Raw genomic sequence first — 24,759 nt, 5'->3', positions numbered from 1 at the left:
GGCACCGAACAAAATGCGGAAGTGGATTACAGCCTGGGAAGGGAGGGGCGGTGAGCCGCAAAACCCGGAACGGATATAGCTGCGGGGGAAGAGAAGAGCCCAGAACGCGAGCGGGTCTCGCAGGCAAGACAGCGCTGAGTCCGGAGTTCGGGCCTCCTGCATCTTCAGCAGGGAAAACTAAGGCGAGGGAGGAGGCTGGCTCCTGCAGCCCCTGTTCTCGCTTCCCCGCATTGTTGCTTTGCCGGGTGGCTGGCATACTTCTTTTCTTTAATTAATTTTTATTGGAGTATAGTTGCCTTCTTTTCAAATCTATGTAAATAACTGTTTAAGAAACAGACTTACAGGGGCTTCCGTGGTGGCGCAGTGGTTGAGAATCCGCCTGCCAAAGCAGGGGACACGGGTTCAAGCCCTGGTCTGGGAAGATCCCACATGCCGCGGAGTAACAAAGCCCGTGCGCCACAACTACTGAGCCTGTGCTCCGCAACAAGAGCGGCCGCGACAGTGAGAGGCCTGCGTACCGCAAAAAAAAAAGTAAACAGTAAGGTCCTACTGTATAGCACAGGGAACTGTACTCAATACCTTTAAATAAACTATGATGGAAAAGAATATGAAAAAGAACATATATACATATGTGTGTGTGTGTGTAACTGAATCACTTTGCTGTACACCAGAAACAAACACAGCATTGTAAATCAACTATACTTCAATTAAAAAAAACTGTTTAATTTATAATTGTGATAGTAAGGGCTGGTATTTAGAGAATGCCAATCAAGTTCTAAGTAACATAAATAACCTACTTCATTTAATCCTCTCAGTGACTTTATATGCTAGGTTCTATTATAGTCATATCCATAGAAGTCAAGTATTTTGCCTAAGGTTACACAGCTAGTAAGTATCAAAGGCAGAACTGGAACCAGGCAGCCTGGCTTCAGAACCTCCTCACAGCTCCACTCCCCACCATGCCTACTGCAATAAGGAAAAGTGGATAGTGATCTGAGCACGTAGAACAGCAAGCCAGCCTTGGCTTGGGTGATGGGGTGGGTGTCCCTGGGAAGGTGACCTTAAAGCTGAAACCAAAGGAAGAGAATACGGTAGCATGGTAGACGCTGGGTGAGAAGCTCTCTAGGAGAAGGAACAGCAAAGACAAAGGCTCTGGGGCAGAAAACAGCTTTAGAATATTTAAAAAAAAAAAAAGTGGCAAGAACAGTGTAGCTAGGAAGCAGTGGTCAATAACTGGAGAGAGATGAGGTTGGAGAGGCAGACATAAGTCAGACCCTAAAAGACCCCAGGTGCCCCAGTAAGAATTCTGGTACTGACCATAGATTGCTTTGAGTTAACTTTCCTCTGTGTTTTGTAAAGAGAGAGTAGATCCTAAGGTGGGGGATGTTAACCTTCTTTGTATCCTTCAGAGAACATAGCCAGGATATAGGGAATGGATCCTGTGTTGACTGATTGATGACCGATCAGTTGGTTGACTGACTGACAGTGAGACACCAAGGCAAGAAACGTGTTTCAAGAAGAAAAATAAATCTTTACCACTTCACACCCGCTAGGATGTCTAAAAAAATCAATGGTGACAACAAAAAATGTGATAAAAAGTGTTGGCAAGTACATGGAGAAATTGAAACCCTTGTACATCGCTGATTGGATGGTAAGATGGTGCGACCTCTTTGGAAAACAGTCTGGCAGCTCCTCAGAATGTTAAGCATAGAGTTACCATATGACCCAGCAATTCCACTCCTACATATATACTCAAGAGAATTGAAAACATATGTACACATAACAAGTACACAAATGTTCACAGCAGCATTATTCATAATAACCCAAAAATGTTAACAACCTAAATGTCCATCAACTGATGAATGGATAAATAAAATGTGGTATATCCATACAATGGATTTATCAGCTCATAAAAGGGAATGATGTACAGTGGCCACCTGGTATCCAGATTGGTTCCAGGACCCCCCTTGGATACCAAAATCCACAGATGCTCAAATCCTTTACATAAAACAGTGTAGTATTTGCATATAACCTACACACATCCTCTCAAATACTTTAAATCATCACTAGATCACTTATAATTCCTAATACAAGGTACATGTTATGTAAATAGTTGCTGATGCACAGAAAATTCAAGTTTTGCTTCTGGGAACTTTATGGAATTTTTGTTTTTTAATATTTTCCATCTGCAGTTGGTTGAATCCATGGATGTGGAACCCATGGATTCGGGGTGGCCAACTGTACTGATACATGTTACAAAATGGATGAACCTTGAAAACATTATGCTAAGTGAAAGAAGCCAGACACAAAGGCCACATATTATATGATTCCATTCATATGAAATGTCAGAATAGCAAATCTATAGAGACAAAGTGGATTCATGGTTTCCAGGGGCTATGGGAAGGGGGAAACGGGAAGAGACTGCTAATGAATATGAGGTTTCTTTTCAGGGTGATGAAATATTCTGGAATTAGATAGTGATGACAGTTGCGCAACCTTGTGAATATACTAAAAACCTGAACAGTACTGTTTAAAAGACTGAATTTATGGTATGTGAATTATATCTTAGTAAAGATGCTATTAAAAAAATGCTTTATTGTTTTAAGACACTGAGATTTTTTGGAGATGTTTGTTACCTCAGCATAACATAGCCCATCCTGACTGATACATCCAGCCAGACTATCAGTCAAGTGCAAGGGCGGAATAAAGACATGTGCAGACCTACAAACACTCAAAAAATTCAGAAAGCTATGGAAAATCGTGTTCCACTAAGATGAGAGAGTAACTCAAGAAAGAGGAAAGGATCTGGGAAACAGAGTCCAACACAGGAGACAAACGGGGGAATTCTAAAACTGGTGGTGAAGAAGGGAAGCCCCAGGATGATAGCTGTGCTACAGGGCTGGGGAGCAGCCAGTGTAGACTAGAGAGGAGAGGAGGCCAGGAGAGATCTCCCCAGGGCTCAGGGAAAATGAAAAAACTGGTAAAATACCTGATGGATTTGAACCTGGGGGAGACTGTATTAAAAGGAGATCACAGAGCTGTTGAAGGATGTTAGAAGACTTGGTCAGACTTTTAAGAAAAGCAAGCAAATGAAAAAACGAAGCAATTTGTAAATTACAGAAAAACACAAAGTTGTATTAGAAAGGACGAGGAGGACTTCCCTGGTGGCACAGTGGTTAAGAACCTGCCTGCCAATGCAGGGGACACAGATTCAAGCTCTGGTCCAGGAAGATCCCACATGCCGCAGGGCAACTAAGCCCGTGCGCCACAACTAGAGCCTGCAATCTAGAGCCTACGAGCCACAACTACTGAGCCCATGTGCCACAACTACTGAAACAACTCAGCAATGAGCAACCAAGCCCGTGCTCTGCAACAAGAGAAGCCACCGCGATGAGAAGTCGGCACACCGCAACGAAGAGTAGCCCCAGCTCACCACAACTAGAGAAAGCCTGCGCACAGCAACGAAGACCCAACGCAGCCAAAAATTAATTAATTAATTAATTTAAAAAAAAGAAAGGATGTGGAATTGGAGGGTACTACTTGATCTGCAGTTAAAAAAACATACATTATTATAAAAATGAAAATACTGAATGTAGATTTAGCTCCCAAATGAGACACAATTATGAGAACAGTATGCAGGAAAGGCAGGTGTAAGAAAGCTGCCATGGTGTGATAAACAGCAGTAGATAATATCTAAAAGTGATGAGTTGGGGGAAGTTTGGGAGAGAGAAGCTAGGAGGTGGGAAAGGAGTGAGAGATGATATAAAAGAGATGACTTGATAGACAGAGTCTCAAAGTGAAAAATTCAAGGGATGCTATTTAAATATGCTATTTAGAGGTTAATACTACTATTAGGATGACAGGAAAAGAGCAGCCTTCGGTCCATCTCTCCCCACGCTTAACTCTCTTTCCCTGGCACTTATCCTGAGCCTTCGTTCTGCTGTGTTTTTCTTTATACTCTGATCAGCGCTGTGTATGGGTTTGTATCTTTTCTCTGCCCCTCTTCCTTCCTCAGCACACCAGGTTTATCATTTTTTTCATTCTTTGCCAATTTGGGAGGTGATAAATGGTATCTTGTTGTATTTCTTTGCTTATTAAGGAGATTGAATTTTTTTTAACATCTTTTTTGTTTTTTGGGCTTCTGAGTCCAATTTGGCAAAGTGATAAACAGTATCTCATTGCGTTTCTTTCTTTTTTTTTTTTTTATAAATTTATTTATTTATTTTTGGCTGCATTGGGTCTTCGTTTCTGTGCGTGGGCTCTTCTCTAGTTGTGGTGAGCGGGGGCTACTCTGTTGTGGTGCATGGGCTTCTCACTGCGGTGGCTTCTCTTATTGCGGATCGTGGGCTCTAGGCACGCAGGCATCAGTATATATGGCTCACGGGCTCTAGAGTGCAGGCTCAGTAGTTGTGGTGCATGGGCTTATTTGCTCCGCAGCATGTGAGATCTTCCTGGACCAGTACTCGAACCCGTGTCCCCTGCATTGGCAGGCAGATTCTTAACCACTGCGCCACAGGGAAGTTCTCATTGTGTTTCTCTGATTATTAAGCAGGCTGAATTTTTTTACTTTTTTTTTTTTGTCCATTTGCACAGTCATCTAATCTATACTTTGCCCCATTTTCCTTTGGAGTATTCATCTTTTTCTTATTGAATTATAAGAGCTGTTGCAAACATTCCCTACTTTGATATACCTTTTTTCTGTGTATGTGGTACGGGGGCCTCTCACTGCCGTGGCCTCTCCCATTGCGGAGCACAGGCTCCGGACGCGCAGGCTCAGCGGCCACGGCCCACGGGCCCAGGCGCTCCGCGGCATGCGGGATCCTCCCGGACCGGGGCACGAACCCGCGTCCCCTACATCGGCAGGCGGACTCACAACCACTGCGCCACCAGGGAAGCCCTGATATACCTTTTAAGGTATATTTTTATGTACAAGAATCTTGAATTTTATGCTGTCAAATCTCTTCCTTTTCCTGGGTTTGCCTTTTGTGTCATGCTTAGTTTGGAAAATTATTAACAAAGCAACAAGCATTGTGTTGTGTTTACACTTCAAGAAAAACTGTCAGGAAGTACTTTTTAAACCTGCTGAAAGCAGTCCTAACACCAAGATCACACATTCAGTTTTTTTGGTTTTTTTTTGCTCTAAAACATACCCATGCATGTTTTAGAATGGGTAGTAAGCTTACCGCTAAATTGTTTCATCAACGAATATACTTTTTTAAAACATCTATTAATTTTCACGCTAACTATTGGATAAGGTATAATTTATATAATGTTCAACCCTAAAGCAGAAAAAGCGTAGGGACAAGAGCAATGACCCCATTCCATCCTCATGCTGAGAGGCCTTGAGGGCAATTAAGATGCCACAGCAAGATAATATGTCAGTGAGATTTTTCTTTAACCTTACAAACCCAGCTGGCGTTAAGAGCTCATTGATGAGAAAGCTAGTTTCTGTTGGTTAAAGAGAGACTCATATCTAGACTCACGTTTCCTTTAGAGAAAAGGAGGCCTAAATGTTTGCTTCCACATTAGGAAGGACTTCTGAAACACCACTGAAATCGTCTTTGATTTCCTTATTTCTTTTCTCAGCTCACCTCCCTTCTCTATTTTCTCACCTAAACTGTGTGACTTTGGCAATGATTCACTCCAGATAACTTGCTTGTATAAACGGCAGATATTATCCTTCTACCCGATCTTGAAATCAGAAGGACAGTAAGAATGAGAGAGAAAAGAGAATGGAAGGAGGAAGTGCAGTTCAGCCAAACTGTTTTGTTTCTACAGCCCTGGGCGCCTCAAGCCACTGGCTTCGTACCCTGTGATTTCTTCTTCCTCCCATTCTCCTCATTCCTCTCCAGAACCCAGAACCACCACCCAAGAACCACTGAGCTTTGTGACATCACCTCTCTTGCTAAGCAACACACTCGGGACCTTCCTCACCCCCTGAGCCCTGGGAGAAGCCTTGGACCAAGTTGCTCCAAGAAGGAAGCTTTGCCAGAGAAGGACGGAGGGAAGTAGGTGGAAGAGATGCTGCGGCTTGTCGTGTGGTCGGCCGAGATTAGCCCACCCCTGAGCCCCCCACCCAGATCCTGCGTGTCCGTGTACTTCAGAGGTGAGAGCCAGGAGCCCCGAGAGGCAACATACGTTCAATGAAAAACTAGATTTATCGGTGCCCTACTAGGTAAAAGATGCCCTGTGTCACAGAAAGGTGAGGTAGACACCGTCTGGCTCTTTCAAATTTATCATCCTTGTTGCTATTATTTCTCTTAGTATGACTCCTCTGCCTCCCATTTTTTTCCGGAGAATGACTACTGGAGAAAAAGAAGATGAATACTTCTCGAGTTTCTTCTATGAACTAGGGCTGTGCCACAAACAGGTTAAAAAAAACCCAAGTACCTCCTTCATAGGATGGCTGTGAGGATTTGAAAAGATAATATACAGACAGGTCTTTGTACAACTTCTAGTAATAACTGCTCAATTGTATGAATTACTTTTATAATCAACAAAGTTTTATCATAAATGTAATGATTTTTGATCCTCACGACAATTCTATGAGGCAAGTTTTATTGTCTCAATTTTTCATAGATAAGGAAAAAAGTCCAAGAAGGGTAGGAGGGGTGGTGTAAAGGATTTATGAGAGAAAATGAAAAAGGTTAAGTGTATCTATATAACAAAGAGCTGGGAACAAAAAGGGGAAAAGGGAAAGAAAGATGAACAGTCTTTTGGAGGAGAGAAAGGGGGTGGACACAGGCAAATGAGGTTTTCCAGGAAGTGTGGGGAGTGAGAAAATTGGGACCAAGAGAAAATAGGACACAGCAGTTTCCAAAAGAAATGAGCGAAGACTGAAATTCCTTAAATTTTTTTCTGGCCTGTGGAACCCTGCTTGCTGAGTATGCTATCACTCAGAGATGGAACACTCAGGACTCCAGGTGTACAGGGTGATGTAGGTTTACATCCCCAGTTTGCGGGATGAAAGAGGTGTAGTGGAGGTTCAGCATGTCTTTGCCCTGAAAGTAATTTTATGGTGAGCCGGGGAACAGTCTGATTCCAAGCCATCTTCCCCGTCACCTCCCAGGCATTGTCCTTCTCCTCCTAGAAATCTCTCTTACAAAGATGCCTACAGGGCTTCCCTGGTGGTGCAGTGGTTGAGAGTCCGCCTGCTGATGCAGGGGACACAGGTTCGTGCCCCGGTCTGGGAAGATCCCACATGCCGCAGAGCGGCTGGGCCCGTGAGCCATGGCCGCTGAGCCTGCGCGTCCGGAGCCTGTGCTCCGCAACGGGATAGGCCACAGCAGTGAGAGGCCCGTGTACCACAAAAAAAAAAAAAAAAAAAAAATGCCTACAACCCAGAATCCTGGGTTTGCCCCCAGGTTTGCCTACACATTTTTATAACTGAATGTTTGAAATCTTTTATTCCTTTTTCACCTGTCGTTTCCAGCCCCGCTTCCCCCATATACCATCCACTACAGTGTCCCCCTTTCCCACTACTGGGCAGGCACAGAGAGTCCCCTGCTTCTTCCCCCACCCCCGACTGTTTCCTCTCTCTTCTCTCTCACACACATTCTTTCCTTGGGAAGAATCTCAAATTTAGCAATTTAGAGGTTCTTTGCAGGGCTATAGACTGTTCTTTGTTAAAGATATTTCTGGGGAAGGCATATTTTAGTGGATAAAGAGCTGTCAACCCATTAGAGATATTTTGGGATGTATTAGGGTACAGTAGTTTTGCTCCGGTCACAACGGAACCCTTAAATCCCAGTGCCTTAACACAACAAAAGTTTACCTCTTGCCCACACCAAGTGCTGCATCGACTGTGCAGATCAGGCAACAATCCTGAATGACTCCTCCAAACAGTAGTTTAGGGACCAGCTGCTCTTTGCTTGTGGCTGCAAAGTCACCAGGTACCACCCAGCAGATGGTGCGAGCGCATGTGGAGAGTGGGGAGGAGAACGGAGACTCTCATGGGAGATTTTGGGAACCAGTACAGGCTGTGGTGAGCATGGATCCCATACTCGGTTGGCCAGAATGAGTCACACGGCCGCACCCAGCTGCAAGATGGCTGGGAACTATGTATCCAGGAAGAAAATGAAATGAACACATAACATTATCTGTCACATGGGGTGATGTCACTCTTATAAAAAGTGAGAAATTTTGAAATCTCCAGAGTAGGAAAGAATCAGTGCTGTATCACATCTGCCAATGTAGACTTGATGTAGACTTATCTACATCTAGATAAGTCCTACCCCTCTTTGCTCACTTGAACCTAGACTTTGAAATATTTCCTACCACCAATGCCGGCCCCTTGGTGTCTTTGCAGATGTCAAGAGGACAACTCATGAGGTGGAAGGCAATCACCCCATATGGAACGAGGTAAAACACATCAGGCAAGCCCAGATGAGGCAATGACAAGCCCAACAGTGAGGCTGGGTCCAGACCGTGCCCAGAAGCCTAGGGAGGGGACAGGGAGCCTCATCATCCTTTCCCAAGGCTGGAACATCGTGCCCTGCGAGTAGCCTCTAAGCTGAGAAGTCTGTGCAGGTCTCAGGGCCATAGCAGCCACATCTGCCCACAGCTCTTGGCCCATCTCACCCACTCTGGGGATGGACCCATCTTGTCCAACCCAGCCGTCCTGATGTTCCCAGAAACCTGAAATAGAGACAGGGCTCCTTGTGTAGGATCCCCTCTCATCTCCCATCCATCCATGTCCCCCCACCCAGTCCCCAAACCCCTTAGCTACTAACAAGCCCACAATACTGCTTAACTCCCACAGTTAAGCTGTGGGAGCCCTGAAGCCACAGTTAAGCTGTGGGAGCCCAGGTAGGTTGCCTGGTCCCTTGGTGAAGGTAGCAAATGCCATCCTCTTAGGAAATTAGACTTGAGGGATATTCCTCAGTTTGAGAGAAACACAGTGCCAGCCCGTTCCCTGTATCTTTTCGAATTTCCTAGGAGGATGGAAAAGGGAGGGGAGAGGGAGGATGCTGACCTGTTTGTGCCTCCCACAGACCCTCATCTGGCACCTCTGGAACCGCCCCCTGCAAAAGGACTCTTTCCTGCAAATCACCCTTCGGGACATGGGCTCAGTAAAGACGGAAAGGTAAGGCAGAGAGAGAGACAGGAGGAGCCTGATTCTCTGACTAAACCTTCGGCAGATGCTGCATCTCTAACTCACTCAGATGCAAGGACCAGAATCCACTCCAGACAGCTAATGCAAAAAAAACAAAGGTGGGGTGTGTGTATGTGAAGGCTAGGTATATAGATGGACAGATCAACTAGAACTAGGAAACTGGGGACCCAGGGACAGTTCTGTCTCTTCTGAAGGCACAGAATCTCAAATCTCTTTCTCTCTGCCCAACCCTGGCTTCTCATCACAGCCCCATTCTAGTGCCTCGCTGAGACTGGGGCTATGGCATCCCAGGTCAAAATTCCCAGGACAGAGAATCTGACTGGCCCAGCTTTGGTCAGGTGCCCACCTCCTGGTCCAATCAGCTGTTACTTGGCACAGGTCCCATTCTGGAGGCGTGTGGGTGCAGAGCTTCTGGGAAAAGGCTGGGCAGGGCAGAGCCAGTAACTGGGGTGCCCACTGTCCAGGAAGCCCCAAAGCCAATTCCCAGAGAGTTGAGAGCCCTCTGGTGGATGCTCCCAGTCAACAGCATCCTTCCTGAAGCCTCGGTGGGCAGCACAGCTTCGAGGAGAGAAAGACATCTTGGGATAAAGTCATGCCTGGGACGGAGAAGGACACCATTTCCTCTGGCTCAGGAGCTCACACATGCTCTTTGTCTCCCCAGGTTCATTGGCCTGGCCACAATACTGCTCAAGCCCTTGGTGAATAAACCAAGTAAGATCCTTTTCGTGAAGGACCTGACCCTGCTCAACCATTCCATGATGCCCACAGATGTGAGTCGGGCCCTAGGAAGGGTGCGTGGAGGAGTGGGGGCAGCTGGTGACGCTGAGCTATCCACTCCAGCAGAGTCTCGGTGTGCCCCCAACCCAGAGAGCACTTTCTGCCCTGTGGGGGACCCATCACACTTCCCATCATCTCCCCAACTTCCCCGTGCTGCCCTCCATCCACCTACCCACATCTCCACCCTTCGTCCACCCATTGAGACTGAGTGTTCAGTTGATTGTCCACTGGTGTCAACTATGCAAGGCCTGGGATACAAAATTGAATGAAACCCACATCTGTTGTCACTCCCGGTGACAAGTGCTCCAGCACGTGTATATTGGGGTCAGTGAGCTATTTCACTGAGGCCAGGAGAGAATGAACAATTCCACTTGGGAGGAAATGGAAGGCTTTACAGGGGAGGTGATTAAGATGTGTGGAAACACAGGAAGACCAACCAGATAAGAACAAGAAAAGGTGATTTATTCAGAGCTTGCTATATAACAAGGGAGCCAGCCACCATCGCTTTGTTTTGACAGAGACTCAAAGGCAGGCAGAGGAGTGGGAAAGCTTTATGTTTAGAGCACTTAGGGAGTGTTTAGGGGTCGATTCTGACGATGGTCTGGAGGATGGACGGTCAGTGAGAGTGCTTGCAGGCAGGAGGTCAGTTAGGTGTTTGCTGGAGTTCCCACATGAGGTCATAAGACATTGGGCTCGGAGGTTAGCATCAGTGGTTCTAGACTGGTCTCAAGTCAACCCTCTCTCTCCTCCCCACCCTGCTGCATCCTCTTCTGTCACCACCACTAATGTGTGCCTCCTCTATTCTTCAAACCCCATCCATGGTAACCCATTGCTCTCTCCCCACCAGTCTATAACCTCCCTCCATCCCAGACCGCACAGGCCCCCATGGTGTGGTCCTGTGCCATGGCCAGCATCACTCCACCCGGGAAGACTGGGTGTGGCCCCTGCCAGGCTGGACCAGGTTCCAGTGCTATGATTTGGCCGAGGATTGCAGGATCTTACAGATCCCCTGCCTTTGCTTTGCAGTGCACTCTCACCCTACAGGTGGCCCTTATGACCTACAAGGATATCGAGAAGATAGGTATGTACTTCCATGGGACTAAGCCCTGCATTTCACCAAGCATAGCTGGATGGGCTCTTGGGGATCTTGGAGACTCAACCACTGAGCCCTACAGAAGGATAGTGACCAGGTTAGGGTCTGTAGGCCAGACCTCCGGACACCTGCCTGAGATCACCTGTCCTCCCAATGTGTCCACTTGTCGTCTGTAGACAGAAGACCCAGCCTCCAATGGGCTGCAGAGAGAGGCAAGGATGGCCATTTCCAAGGGCCTCCATATGTAGAGTGTGAGGCCCAGGGTTGCCCATGGTGGGTGGAGACCATAGGAATGTCTGGGGAGGATATGTGCCCTTGTCAGGGCCTCCTGGCCATGATTTTAGTCAGGAGCTGGTCACTGGGGATAGAACACTGAAATGAGGGAAATGCCTCCAAGTCTCCTGAGCCCCAGCCTCTGAGAGCCCACCATGGACTATGTTTCCCCAGGCGATGAAGACCACCTGGCCATAATGGCACAAGAGGTGGCCAGGCAGAAACGGATGTTTCCCAGCTCCGCTGTACACAAGGCTCTGTCCCCAAAGCCTCAGCACTTCCAGGTGAGGCCGTCCAGGGTGAAAGCCCACATGATTTGGCCGACACCCTCACTGTGTTCCCAGGCCATCCCTGCCTCTCCACAAGGTCATGGAGGAAGGTCAGGGCTTCAGATTGGTCTCCAGGTCCTCAGATCTTCACCACATCCTCTGCCCCTCCAGGGGCCATTCTGGGAAACTTCTGCGTGTGGCTGAGGCTGGAGCCAGCTCCAGGGAGGCGACAGGAAGCACTGAGGGCAGTGCACACCGGGCCTGGCCATGCTGGGGAGGCAGGGCTGAGGCCTGGACCCTGCCCTTCAGGAGGCGGCAATACGAGGCTAGCCTTGGGCAAGGAGAAATGAGCTGCACAGCAGAGGCTGAGGAGAGTTCCAGGGCATCCCTGGGAAGCTCCAGGGATTCTGGAACCCCCACACCATGGCTTATCAACTTACTTCTGATCTCTAGCCTGTAATCTAACGTTTCTGCCATGGTTGGAGCTGCTCCCCAGCCAGCCACGTGCTCAGGAGACTGGGAGTCATCCTTGGCTGCCTCTCCTCCCCCCACCCCCCGCCCCGCATCCAGTCAGTGGCCAAGTCCTAGCTCTTCATATCACCTGGCCGCACCCATTTCTCCATTGCCTCTTCCATCCCCTGGTCCCAGACAACAGCATCCCTTCTCTGGACCGCCTTGAATAGGCTCCTCCCAAACTCCCAGCCCCCAGCTCTCTCCTGTCCATTTTTCAGTCCAAGTGGTCTTTCCAAGATGTCATTCTTGGGACTTCCCTGGCGGTCCAGTGGTTAAGACTCCATACTCCCAAAGCAGGGGGCATGGATTCGATCCCTGGTCGGTGAACTAATATCCCGCATGCCGCATGATGCGGCCAAAAAAAAAATAAAGTCCTTCTTATCATGCCATGCGTGTGCCTAAAAATGTTCTTAAAAATGAGGACTCCCAGTGTTCTCAGGACATAACCCAAACTCCTTACGATGGCTTCCCAGGCCCTTGATAACCCAAGCCTGGCCCCCAGGCCACTCTGTCCCCTGCCCCTGCCCCACCCCGCCCTGCTGTAACATCCTGCATAACTTACAGTCCCCACTCTCAAGACTTTCTCCCCAGCCACCAGGCCTTTGCACGTGCTGTCACCTCCTTTGGAGAACATTCCCTCTCCCCATTGGCCCTGACCCTCTTCACGAGGCTAGCTGGCCACAGGATAGAAGGTCAGCGTGCCCAAATCACTACCCTTCCTATGTATTAGTGCGTAGGGCAAAGTTCTGACATGAGGCCTGTTTGCATGGTTTGACCACTCTTGTCTCTGATGGTCAGGTAGCTGCATGTGTATTAATCCTTGAAGGGCCCCTGGACTCGATGGAGACACAGGAGGCCTCATTGAGAACGGCCGGATCCACGGGCTGGGCTGGGAGAGCTGCGTGCTGTTACTACCTCTAGTCACTACAGGCTCCCACGACTGTGCCCTGCCAGCCGCCACCATCTCCAGTTCCTTCCCCTGGGGCCTTAGCCAGCCTGGATCTTACGGGCTCTTCTCCCTCCCACCTTCTAATTCTAGGCTCAGACTTCATCGTCCCTTTACTGAGTCTCAGGAAAGTATATAAAAGCAGAAGAAGAAGAAATCACAAATCAGAGATCAAATCACAGATCATAGATTCAACTGCATAGAACTTTAAAATGTTCGATTCCCTAAAAAGATCGCAGACAAACATAAAAAGACAGCAAACTGAGAAATGTTAGACTTTATTCTGTAACAAGTCCCTACTACTCAAGAAACATCCAAGATGAAAAGGGCAAAGTGGAGGTGACAGTTCCCAGAAAAGGAAAGAGAAGGAAACATGGCCTTCCCAGGGTCCATGGGGTCGCTTTCTATCCGCAGTAGATGTTTCTTATCAGAACATATTGTTCTTCTAGAGAAGAGTCCCCACTGGGGAAGGGGAGCCCAACGTCAAGTTCCCCTGTTTGCTCCTCTGCAGGTCCGAGTGAAGGTGTTTGAAGCACGGCAGCTCATGGGCAAGGACATCAAGCCGGTGGTGAAGGTGGTCATCGGAGGCTACCAGCACCACACGCGGATCAAGATGGGAAATAACCCTTTCTTCAATGAGGTGGGCAGCACATGCCCTTCAGAGCCGAATGGGGGCACTTGGGCCAGGAGGGCCAGCCAAGGGCTGGGCATTTCCTGCCGGCAGCCAGCAAGCTTGCTCCCTGACACGGGTGCTTTCATTTGTTTGTTTCACAAACTCTTACTGGGCATGGAGGGCCAAACACTGGGCTTGGCACAGGGAATAGAGAGCGAGTAATTCCGAGCCCTGCATGGGGGGAGCCAGTGGTCTGTGGGGGGCCTCCCGCATATGTGAACAGATAAAGGATGACAACCGGGCAAGACTGCGGGGCACAGGGATTGCAGCCGCGAAATGCAGGCCCTCTGTAGCCCTGGCCACTGCAGAAGCCCCACCTCATAGCATCGTGTCTGACACAGTAGGAACTCCAAGAACATGCACCGAATTAATTGATGACTAGACCACCAAAGAAAAGATAAAAGCACGGTGGAGCAGGGACTGGAGAGGACTCCGAAAAGGCAGGATGGGGAAAGATAATTCAGGAAAAAGGAATAGTGTTCTCAGAGGCCTGGAAAGGAGAAGCAGCAGGGCTGGTTGGCAGAACTGTAGACACGGGTGTAGTTGGAGGGGAGTGGCTGGAGGTGAGCCTTCAAAACGCCCTGGGGCCCCGTCATGGATGGGACTTGGGAGCCATGGAGGGATTCAAGCAGGAGAGTGACAGGGCCCGATCTGCATCTGGGGGAGGAGGTTCTGACTGCAGCAGGGAGTGGGGTGCGGTGGACAGAGAGGGCGATCTTTTTTTTTTGGCCGCGTTGCTCAGCTTGTGGGATCTTAGTTCCCTGACCAGGGATTGAACCCAGGCCCTCGGCAGTGAAAGCGCAGACTCCTAACCAACGGACAGCCAAGGAATTCCCAGGGTGATCTAGAAAGAAGCAGGTGCTTGAATCTCCATCCCAGGGCAGTTAGCTGGGCCTTGGTCTGCTTCTGACAAGTCCTCCAGGGATCCCTTACCCCGCCCTTTGCTGGATAGAAAACCCCTCCAGAACATGGCAGGCCTCTGCTTCTGTGGGGGGAGCGGTAGGTGGTAGTGAGCTGAAAGCCATTGAAATGCGTGAACAGCGGGGCAGAAACCTGCTAGTCTGAGGCTTCAGGCTTGCTGAGTCCCTGGGGGAAGTGGTAGAAGGAATGTCTCCTAACCACACCCCGACTCTCTCTGCTTCAGATCTTCTTTCAGAATTTTTATGAGGTTCCTGCAAAATTCTTCGATGACACCATCTTAATCCAGGTGAGGAGCTGGACAGGGTGGGTCCACTTTCTTGTCCCACCTCAATTCTGGAAAGTGCGTCAGCCCCGCATCCTTACCTGTAGAGCTAGTCACATCAGATGGTCTTTCTGACCCCAAGGCAGCACCTCTGCCACCTTGTTTATCCCGGTAACCAGACACCCCATTCATTCATTCATTCATCCATCCATTCATTCATTCAACAAATGTTATGGAAGGCCAACTGATAGGCCCTGAGCTCAGCTCCCAGGTGAACAAAGCAGCCTTTCCCATGTGCCAGGATTCTCATGCCACCCCTCAAATGTCCCCTCAACATGGGACATCCCTTTCTCCAATCAGAGGGAGCTCGGTAACAATGGTGAGCATGTATTTATCAAGTGCTTCCTATGTGCCCAGCACAGGGCTAAGGAGAGCAAGGCTTCTCCCTTGAAGAGTTTACATGTTCTTGAGAAATAGCCAGGACAGCATGCAGGGGAGAAAGTTGAGTGCAACAGTTTGCTTTGTGGAGATCAAGTGAATTGTCCTCTCTGATCGATTTCCTCATCTGTAAAATGGAGCTGCAATATATGAACTTCACAGGGCTCCTCTGAGAATTAAATGAGAAAAACTACATGGAAGTGTCAGCCATTAGGAAGCATTGAGTAAATCCTGGAGAATCCAGATGTACCCTTATGATTCCTCCCATGGGGCTGGGGGAAATTGGGCTTCTGAATAACTGAGATCTTTCTGGAAACTCCCCTGCAGGTGATGAATTCCTCAGTGATGAGATTCAATGCAGAGATCGGGAGATTCCAAGTGAGCACTGGATGGAGGAGGCGCGGTTTGGTGAAACAGTTACAGTGACCCACCCTGGGCTCTATGTCTAAGTCTAGGGGAAAGGATTTTGATGCTACAAGATCCAGATTTGGATCCACCTACCAACTGGGTGATTTAGACAAGTTATTCGGAGCCTCTACTTCCTCATCTGTAAAATGGGGATAATAATACTCAACCCACAGGGTCATTGTGAGGATTAAAGTATGTAACATTTATGAAAGCGCTGGGTTCCACGTTGAATCCCCCCACACTTATAACACTGTGGAGGCAGAGGACCCAAAAGGTCAATCAAATTGCTGGAGAAACCTAGAGAAAGATTGCTGCCTATGAAGACAAGAGTAAAAAGATTTGCTTTGGGAAAGACCCAGGTTGAGAAGTGAGGAAAGTTCACACGGTCATGAAGGGCTAAACTAAGATTCTCCAAATCCAGGAAGATCAGGAAAAGTTAGGGTTGCCAGATTAAATACAGGATGCTCCGGAAATTTTGAATCTTAAACAACAGGTACTTTTAAATATAAGTATATCTCCAGTATTTCATGGCTCCTCATGAAATATTGCTTGGGACCTACGTATACTAAAAAAGTTGGCGTTGTCCGAACGCGGGTTGGAAAAGAATTTCCAGACATAAGGCAGAATGTAAAGAAGATAGAATTTATTAGAGGGAAGGGTCGCTGCCAGAACAGAGGGCCAACTTCCTAGTAGTCTGGGAGAGTCGAGCCCGAACATGTGCTATTGATCACTTTCTATAGCCAGAAAACAAAGGAATGGTCCGAGGTGAAATTTTCCTTTACCGATTGGTCGCGGCACATATACCTTCCTTCTATAGGATGGGAGTGGGACAGGGCAGATGCCTTTCCTTATATGGGACAGGTCCCATCGCCCAGGCAGGCGTCGCCCAGGTGGGCTCAGAAATTTCGTAACCATCGTAACATGGTAGGGAGGGTGATTAAGAGTCTGGTAGGGGGGCGTACCGCTGAAACTTTTTCAGGCAGGGTCATCCTTTGTCCTTGAAGCACCATTGTCCTTGGAGCACCACATTGTTTATCTGTAACTCTAATTTAAGCTGCCATCTGTATTTTCATTTGCTAAATCTGGCAACTCATGGAAAAGGGCCCAGCCCTTGGGAAATGCAAATTTAGGGCAAATCAAAGTAAGGTTTCTTTCTCACTACAGTACTTGTAATAAGCACAAGAAGGGTCATGACCTGCCCCTCCCCCACCTAACCCTCAAGGAAGCAGCACAGGTTTAGAAATTAAGAGATTCTAGAGAGGCTAGGTAGCAGGAAGTCAAAATGTGCTTTTTTTCTTTTTTAACATCTTTATTGGAGTATAATTGCTTTACAATGGTGTGTTAGTTTGTGCTTTATAACAAAGCGAATCAGTTATACATACACATATGTTCCCATATCTCTTCCCTCTTGCGTCTCCCTCCCTCCCACCCTCCCTATCCCACCTCTCTAGGTGGTCACAAAGCACCGAGCTGATCTCCCTGTGCTATGCGGCTGCTTCCCACTAGCTATCTACCTTACGTTTGGTAGTGTATATATGTCCACGCCACTCTCTCACTTTGTCACGGCTTACCCTTCCCCCTCCCCATATCCTCAAGTCCGTTCTCTAGTAGGTCTGTGTCTTTATTCCCATCTTACCCCTAGGTTCTTCATGACATTTCTTTTTCTTATATTCCATATATATGTGTTAGCATACGGTATTTGTCTTTCTCTTTCTGACTTACTTCACTCTGTATGACAGACTCTAGGTCCATCCACCTCACTACAAATAACTCAATTTCGTTTCTTTTTATGGCTGAGTAATATTCCATTGTATATACGTGCCACATCTTCTTTATCCATTCATTTTGACAAAGGCCACTGTGCGACTTCCAGACGATGACCGACTGTTGAATACGTTTTAGAGGTCAGGGAAAAACCTGAGCTTTTAAAAATATATATATTCCTTTTTTGGAAAATTTCAAACATACACAAAAGTAGAGAGAATGGTATCATGAATTCCCCCATCCCCATCACTCACCTTCCCCAATTCGTTGTCAATCATGTCATCATGTTTTATCTACACCTGGCCCCCTCCCTCTCCCCTACAGATTTTTTTTCTTTTTTTCCCCCTACAGATTTTGAATCAAATCTCAGACATCACTTTATTTTTAAATATTTCATTACCTATTTCTAAAACATACAGATTTTATTAAGCATAACCAAAGAAAATGACTACATCTAAACACCTTTTTATAATTCCTGGAGAGCACTAATATCTAGTCAGTGCTCACATTTCCCTAATTGTCTTGTGAATTCCATTTACAGTTTGTTCAAATCAGGATCCAAACCAGGTGCACATATTGCAGTTGGTTAAAATGTTATTTTTAGGTGTATTTCATTCAGTTGGTCCTGCCCCCTAGTTTACCTTGCCATTTATTTGTTGAAGCAACTGGATAGCTTCTCCTGCAGTTTTCCCTCAGTCTGGATTTTGCTGGTTGTACCTCCAGGGGATCACTTCTCACGTCTGTCTGCCCAGGTAGTTCCTATCTGGAGGCTAGATCAGACTTGGGTCAATTATTTGGCAAGATGATGTCATCAGGAGACACAGAATGACTGTTGGTCTCTTTTTATGTTGTTAACAGCTATTGATCACTGCCTAGATCTATGGCTTCGTTAGAGGTGACTGAGTTTCATTTGGGTTTGTTTTCTTCTAGCTTTATTGAGGTACAATTGACATACAATGAATTATACTATTTTATTTTATCAGGATCTTAGTCCCCCGACCAGGGATTGAACCCGGGCCAAGGCAGTGAAAATGCTCAGTTCTAACCACTGGACTGCCCGGGAATTCCCTATACATATTTTAAATGTATAATTTCATGTTTTAAAATATGTATACAACCATGAAACCATGATCACAATCAAGGTAATGAACATATCTATCATACCTATCACCCTCCAAAGTTTCCTTGTGCCTCTTTGTAATTCTTCCCTCTTCCCCCAATCCTTCCTGCTCCCATCCCCAGACAATCACTGGTCTGCTTTCTGTAACTACACATTGCTTTGCATTTTCTAGAATTGTATATAAATGGAATCATACAGCATGTACTTTATTGTTGTTTGGCTTCTTTCAATCAGCATAATTATTTTGAGATTCATCCATGTTGTTGCATGGATCAATAGTTCATTCCTTCTTATTGCTGAATAGTATTCCATTTAGGGATATACCACAGGTTGTTGATCCATTCATCTGCTGATGGACGTTTAGATTGTTTCCAGCTTGGCGCTATTAAAACAAAGCTGCTGTAACACTGATGTGTAAGTCTTAGTATGGACCTATGCTCTGATGTCTCTTGACTAAATATGTAGAAGTGAAATGACTACCTCATATGGTAGGTGTGTGTTTAACTTTTAAAGAAAATTCCTAGCAGTTTTTTCCCAAAAATTCCAGATAGGTTCTACCATTTTATATTCCCACCAGCAGTATATATTAGAGTTCCAGTTGCTCCACATTCTTATGCAAACTTGATACTGTCCATCTTTTAAATTTTGGCTCTTCTAAGTATGTGTGGTGGTATCTTGTTGCGATTATAATTTACACTTCCCTGACGATGTTGAGCATCTTTTCAAGTATTTGCTATCTAACTTCTTTGATGAAGTGTCTGTTCAAATCTTTTGCTTGTTTTCATTGGGTTGTTTGTTTTCTTACTATGGAGTTTTGAGATTTTCTTACATATTCTGGATACAAGTCCTTTATCAGATAAATGATTTGGAAATATGTTCTCCCAGTATATCACGTCTCCTTTCATTTTCTTTTCTTTCTTAAGGGTTCTTTTTTTTAAAAAAATAATAAGTTTATTTATTTATTTATTTTTGGCTGTGTTGGGTCTTTGTTGCTGCACGTGGGCTTTGCGGCGAGCAGGGGTTACTTTTCGTTGTGGTGTGCGGGCTTCTCATTGTGGTGGCTTCTCTTGTTGCAGAGCACGGGCTCTAGGCACACAGGTTTCAGTAGTTGTGGCACGTAGACTTAGTAGTTGCGGCACATGGGCTCTAGAGCGCAGGCTCAGTAGTTGTGGTGCACAGGTTTAGTTGCTCCGCGGCATGTGGGATCTTCCCGGACCAGGGCTCGAACCCATGTCCCCTGCATTGGCAGGAGGATTCTTAACCACTGCGCCACCGGGGAAGCCCTCTTTCCATTTTCTTAACAGTGTCTTTCAAAGAGCAGAAGTTTTACATTTCGATGAAGTCCAATTTATCAAAAATTTCTTTTATGGATTGTGTTTTTGTTGTTGGATCTAAGAAATCTTTGCCTACCTAACCCAAGGGGCTGACTGAGCTTTAAAGCAGGCCTACATGCAAAACTTGGGGCTTGCTCTATGGACCCTTCCAAGGGTGGCCTGAATGTTCTGCGGTACCTTGCCCCACACCACCTTCAATCCTGTACTGCATCCCTCAGGCCTCAGGGAGTCAAAAACTGTCTCCCAGGGGAAAGGGAAAACCCATAGTCTCTTTACCAAATCCTCCCTTGACCATCCTCTTCCCCAGGACGGGAGACACCTTTCCCCAACCCCCAGGGGTAGGGAAGAATAACGCTGTGTTGGCCAGCAGTGCTGGTGGTGGTCAAGAATCCTTTCAATCCAGGCCACCTCACTTACTAGTTGTAAAACGCTGGGCTCTTCTCTCAAACTCAGTATCCTCCCCTGTAGAGTGGAGGTGATAATGGCCTCCACTATGATAATGGCCCAACTTCCAGGTCGTTGTAAAGATTAAAGGAATTAGGGTGGAACGAGTACTCATACTGTCATCAAGTTGGTTGGCTGGAGGCCCTAACTAATCCTTACTCTATTCTTATCTTTTCAGACAGATATTGGGTTCATCTACAACTCTCCAGGTAGGTAGCAGTTCTTGGAAATATGTGTGTCTTCTGAGAAAAAGCCAGGTCGGGTGTTGAAACCATCTCAAAATCCCTGTATGTCCAACACATGGGGGGAGAGTATTAGAAGGTGTGAATTATTTTCTGTACTTAACATTTTACTGTACTTCATGGTATCTTATCTTGCTTTATAATAACATCTTTCTCTACAAAAATCAAAGCATCTCTTTGGGTCAAATGCTAATTTTTTATTGCAGCCTTGGGTTGAATTTCTATCTTTCTATGCCAGTGTTTGAATTTTGTTGCTGTTGTTGTTTATTTAATTTCTTTTAATTGAAGCATGGTTGATTTACAATGTGTGGCCAGTGTTTGAATTTTGAGTAGACCTGACCATAACATACATACCGGGTTGAGGTTGGGACTTAGGGTTGGGGAAAATATTTGCCTCTCTCAGACCAGGACAGTAACAACTATAAGTTCCCTGGATGGGAAAGGAGGGTCCCTATTTCCTAAAGGCAATAGCGGGCAGCTTTGGCTTAAAGGTAGGAGTGACTCCCGTTTCCCCCTGCCCCTGGCTGGGAACCAAAATATATGAGACACGTTTCCACACCCGTCTCCTACAGAAGCAAAGGCTGGTTTCAGGGAAGAAGAATAGAGGCTGGAGGCTGGTCTCCCATGGGCCCTCTGCCTCTCCAGGTCACACACTCCTGAGGAAATGGCTTGGCCTCTGCCAGCCAAATGAACCCAGCAGTGGTGTGAGAGGCTACCTGAAAGTCACCATCTCTGCCCTCGGTGTGGGAGACCAGGCACCGGTGAGGCTGTCCCTCCAACACCCCAGGAACATTTCCTACCCTGGCTGCTTCCGTGGGGCCCCCCCGTGGGCCCCCCAAGAGGCCATCGTTCTTCACATGCTTTCATTTGTCCACTGTGTCCCTTCAGGGTTGTCCATCCCCACCTCAACCAAGCGGAAGGTTGGGGAAGCCAAGTCTGGTGGCCGTGACCTCCCTAAGACTCTGACCCTATTAGCTCTCTGGTCTCTCCAGGTAGATCAAAAGCTGACCTATAGGGCTGATGACACTGACATTCAGATCTTCAAGTCATCGGTGGTGCCCATCAATATGGCCTACTTACAATTCTTCATCTACTGCGCCGAGGATCTCCACCTCAGTCAGTCAGGGCGGGGGAGGGGCTGACCCTGAGGTTCCCTACCTGGTGGCACTCTGGTTTCTCCTGGGGCTCCCCAGTTCCGTCTTGACACTACGATTTGGGGTGGGGGAGAGAGGGAGACTGAAATCTGCCAAGAATGGTTTTATGAAGGTCCCTTTAAAATGGGCCATGTGCCCCTGCCCTGTCTTTGATGCCCAGATGCAGACTCAAGGTTCCCTATGCCAGGCCCCACCCCCGCTGCTGTTGTGTGCCAGGACACACAACAGCACATGGAGACAGAGTGGAAATGGGAGGTGTCTGCCCAGGGGGCACCAAACCAAATTACGGGGGAGGGTTTTAAGTTGTTCTGTCACTTCTCCATTTCCTTCTGAAAAAAAAAAATGCTGCTATCTCAGAAATCTTTTAACTTCTTTGCTCTTAGAGAAACACCACTTAGTGAGTCCTATGTTGGAGGTGGAACTAATTGGGGAAAAGGTAAGCGTAAAAATGGTCTGAGACTTAGAGAAATTGGCACCTAAAAAAAAATGGTGTGGAGGAAAAGTGGCCAGGACCCCAGGTGTTGTATCCCAGTTCTTCCATTTATGGGTGATATGATCCCACTGGACCCGGGCCTCTGTGAAGGTGGAGGCCATGGCTTAGTCAGCCTGTATCCCAGAGCTGTGCCCAGTGCCCTGCATAGAGAAGATGCCCACCGAAAACCAAACATCCAAATGCACGGATGAGTGGACAAGTGGATGAAACAACATGCCCGCAAATGCACAACTGAAACTGTCACCGTCCGCTTTGGACCTCAGTTTCTTCATCTAGAAGTTGAAGGTTCTGGGCAAGAGAGTTGCTGACATTCCATGAACCTCTATGAACATATGGTAGCATTTTCCAAAGGGTGTTGATGGATGTTATGTGCAAAAAAAAGATCGCATGTTCAAATCTGGGGAATGCTGGGTTAGATATGTTTCAGAATTCATCAACCATCATTTCCACCATATTCTACCTATTAGAAGAAGTCATTAAATCCAGCCCATACGTGAGGGGAGGGAGGTTAGTGTCCGTCTTTTGAAGGGGAGAGTACCAAAGGGAGGTGTGGGCATATTTTGAAGCCACCACACTGAGTATTTATTTCCCAATGAGTGGTTTAGGAACCCTGGAAGTAGGTGAGATACTGTTGGGTGGTAGAGGCACACATGTTTTCAAAAATTTTAGTATTTCTGTGTTTTTCTTAGAGTGTATGAAAAAGTTTAAGCAGTTCAACTAACCCTTGGTTTCACTGACATGATTGCTTAGAATAAGGCTAGGTTTAAAAATGAAGTCAAGTGATGTTTTAGAAAGGGGGATACCATCAGCATTGTTATTGCTGACTTTTTATTGGGATCTTAGAGTTTATCTAACAAAATCTATGTGTTTGCACTGATATAATAAAGTTAGTAACCCTGTATCTATTTAAAAGTTAATTGAAAGCTGATTTAAGGGAAAATATGAAGGAGTCTGGATCTAGGTAGCTACTCAAAGGACCAGAGTTGTAGCGGATGAGAAGCTGTCAAAGTGTCTTTGGACCAGGGATTCCCATGACCAGCCCTGTGCTGCAGACAGGTTCACCTGTGGGCTGGACCGGAAGGGCTGGGAGGTGAGGCCAGTGGAGGGAGGAGGGGACAGGCTGGCACTGACACTGCTTTGGGATGTTCCCAGCTCAAGACACACGTGCGGATGCAAACCGAGAGCCCGATATGGAACCAGATCCTGACCTTCCAGATTCAGGTATTGCTGTGCCATCACGCCCGCCCTCTTCCTCCTGCACCACAAACAGAAGGGGGTTTGGGTGTTTGTGGGGGTGTGTGGATGGAAGGTAGGGGCCACAAAGCACGGCGGGAGGGGGCGGGGACTCTGCCTGATAGGGAGCATGAGGAAGCCCAAGACATATTACAGAGAACCTTACTTGAAATGAATGGGGGGAATTTCCTGGCAGTCCAGTGGTTAGGACTCTACGCTCCCACTGCTGAGGGCCTGGATTCGATCCCTGGTCGGGGAACTAAGATCCCACAACCAAGTGCTGTGAGGCCAAAAAAAAAAAAAAAAAAAGGGAAACCAATAAATGACCCAGATGATTTCAGCTAATGATCAAGGAGGCTAGGTTAAAAAAAAAAAAAGAAACGCGGCTTCCCTGGTGGCGCAGTGGTTGAGAGTCCACCTGCCGATGCAGGGGACACGGGTTCGTGCCCCGGTCCGAGAAGATCCTACGTGCCGCGGAGCGGCTGGGCCCGTGAGCCATGGCCACTGAGCCTGTGCGTCCGGAGCCTGTGCTCCACAGCGGAAGAGGCCACAACAGTGAGAGGCCCGCGTACCGCCAAAAAAAAAAAGAATGGACCCTACAACTGAACTTTCCAGAGAACTTAAACGTGCCCTTTCACCTACATAAAAAAAAAAAAAGCAATCACTTTCAAGACTCATTCTAAATTGTATTATGCATTTTCTTATCTTCTAGGCAATGCGCCCTGAATATAATTATAGCTCTTTGTTGATGGCTTAGAGGCACTACAGGAACACAGTTACATGCTGGCTACATGTAGTGTGGGGCTGTTTGTTCCCACATTAAATGACCCCAACATGCTCTTCTCTGTGGGGTTCTGTAGTCTGATTTCTAAAGCCTTTCAGTCCTTCTCAGTCACCTATCAGCGGTGTGGATGTCAGTTTTCTCCAAGCCCTGGGAGAGCCTTGATTGCTTTTTGACTCCACGCCAGGCTTCTAAGAGCTGTGTGTAAAATAAGGGTATGCAGTGTGAGAGAGAACTTGGGCACTCCCATAAGTGAGAGTGTACAGAACTTTGTGTGGCATCTGTCTGGCTACCCAGGGAGTGTTTTGCTTTCCTTATACCTACCTTACATTTGTGTGACGTGAAATTAGCTACCCTTCTGTGGACCCTCCTCCCTGCTTCTCGTAGAATCTTCTGCCTCCTCGTGAGTCATCTTTTTTTTTTTTTTTTTTTTTAATTTACTTTTGGCTGCGTTGGGTCTTCGTCGCTGCGCACGGGTTTTCTCTAGTTGCAGCGAGCAGAGGCTA

General features: G+C 47.0%; 1 protein-coding gene across 1 annotated transcript in view; it reads left to right on the top strand.

Moving 5' to 3' along the window:
• Window positions 1–5,634: 5,634 nt before the first annotated feature.
• The window catches only part of FER1L5 (fer-1 like family member 5), a 52,427-nt gene continuing 33,302 nt past the window's right edge, over window positions 5,635–24,759 (top strand). The window contains 14 exon segments of the mRNA XM_089922732.1: window positions 5,635–6,106; window positions 8,309–8,361; window positions 8,994–9,085; window positions 9,777–9,885; window positions 10,919–10,973; window positions 11,433–11,542; window positions 13,498–13,626; window positions 14,804–14,866; window positions 15,608–15,658; window positions 20,529–20,559; window positions 21,238–21,353; window positions 21,585–21,708; window positions 22,130–22,182; window positions 23,392–23,460. Of these exon segments, the coding sequence (XP_089778858.1) occupies window positions 6,022–6,106; window positions 8,309–8,361; window positions 8,994–9,085; window positions 9,777–9,885; window positions 10,919–10,973; window positions 11,433–11,542; window positions 13,498–13,626; window positions 14,804–14,866; window positions 15,608–15,658; window positions 20,529–20,559; window positions 21,238–21,353; window positions 21,585–21,708; window positions 22,130–22,182; window positions 23,392–23,460 (1,140 nt within the window). The 5' untranslated portion in view covers window positions 5,635–6,021.

The sequence above is a fragment of the Delphinapterus leucas genome, chromosome 13 (genome assembly GCF_059928025.1).
Source record: "Delphinapterus leucas isolate spDelLeu-1000000601 "Yukka" chromosome 13, BTC_Dleu_Yukka2, whole genome shotgun sequence".
Taxonomy (NCBI): Eukaryota; Metazoa; Chordata; class Mammalia; order Artiodactyla; family Monodontidae; genus Delphinapterus; species Delphinapterus leucas.
The sequence above is the reverse complement of the archived record's forward strand: the minus strand, read 5'-3'. Positions and strand labels throughout refer to the sequence as shown.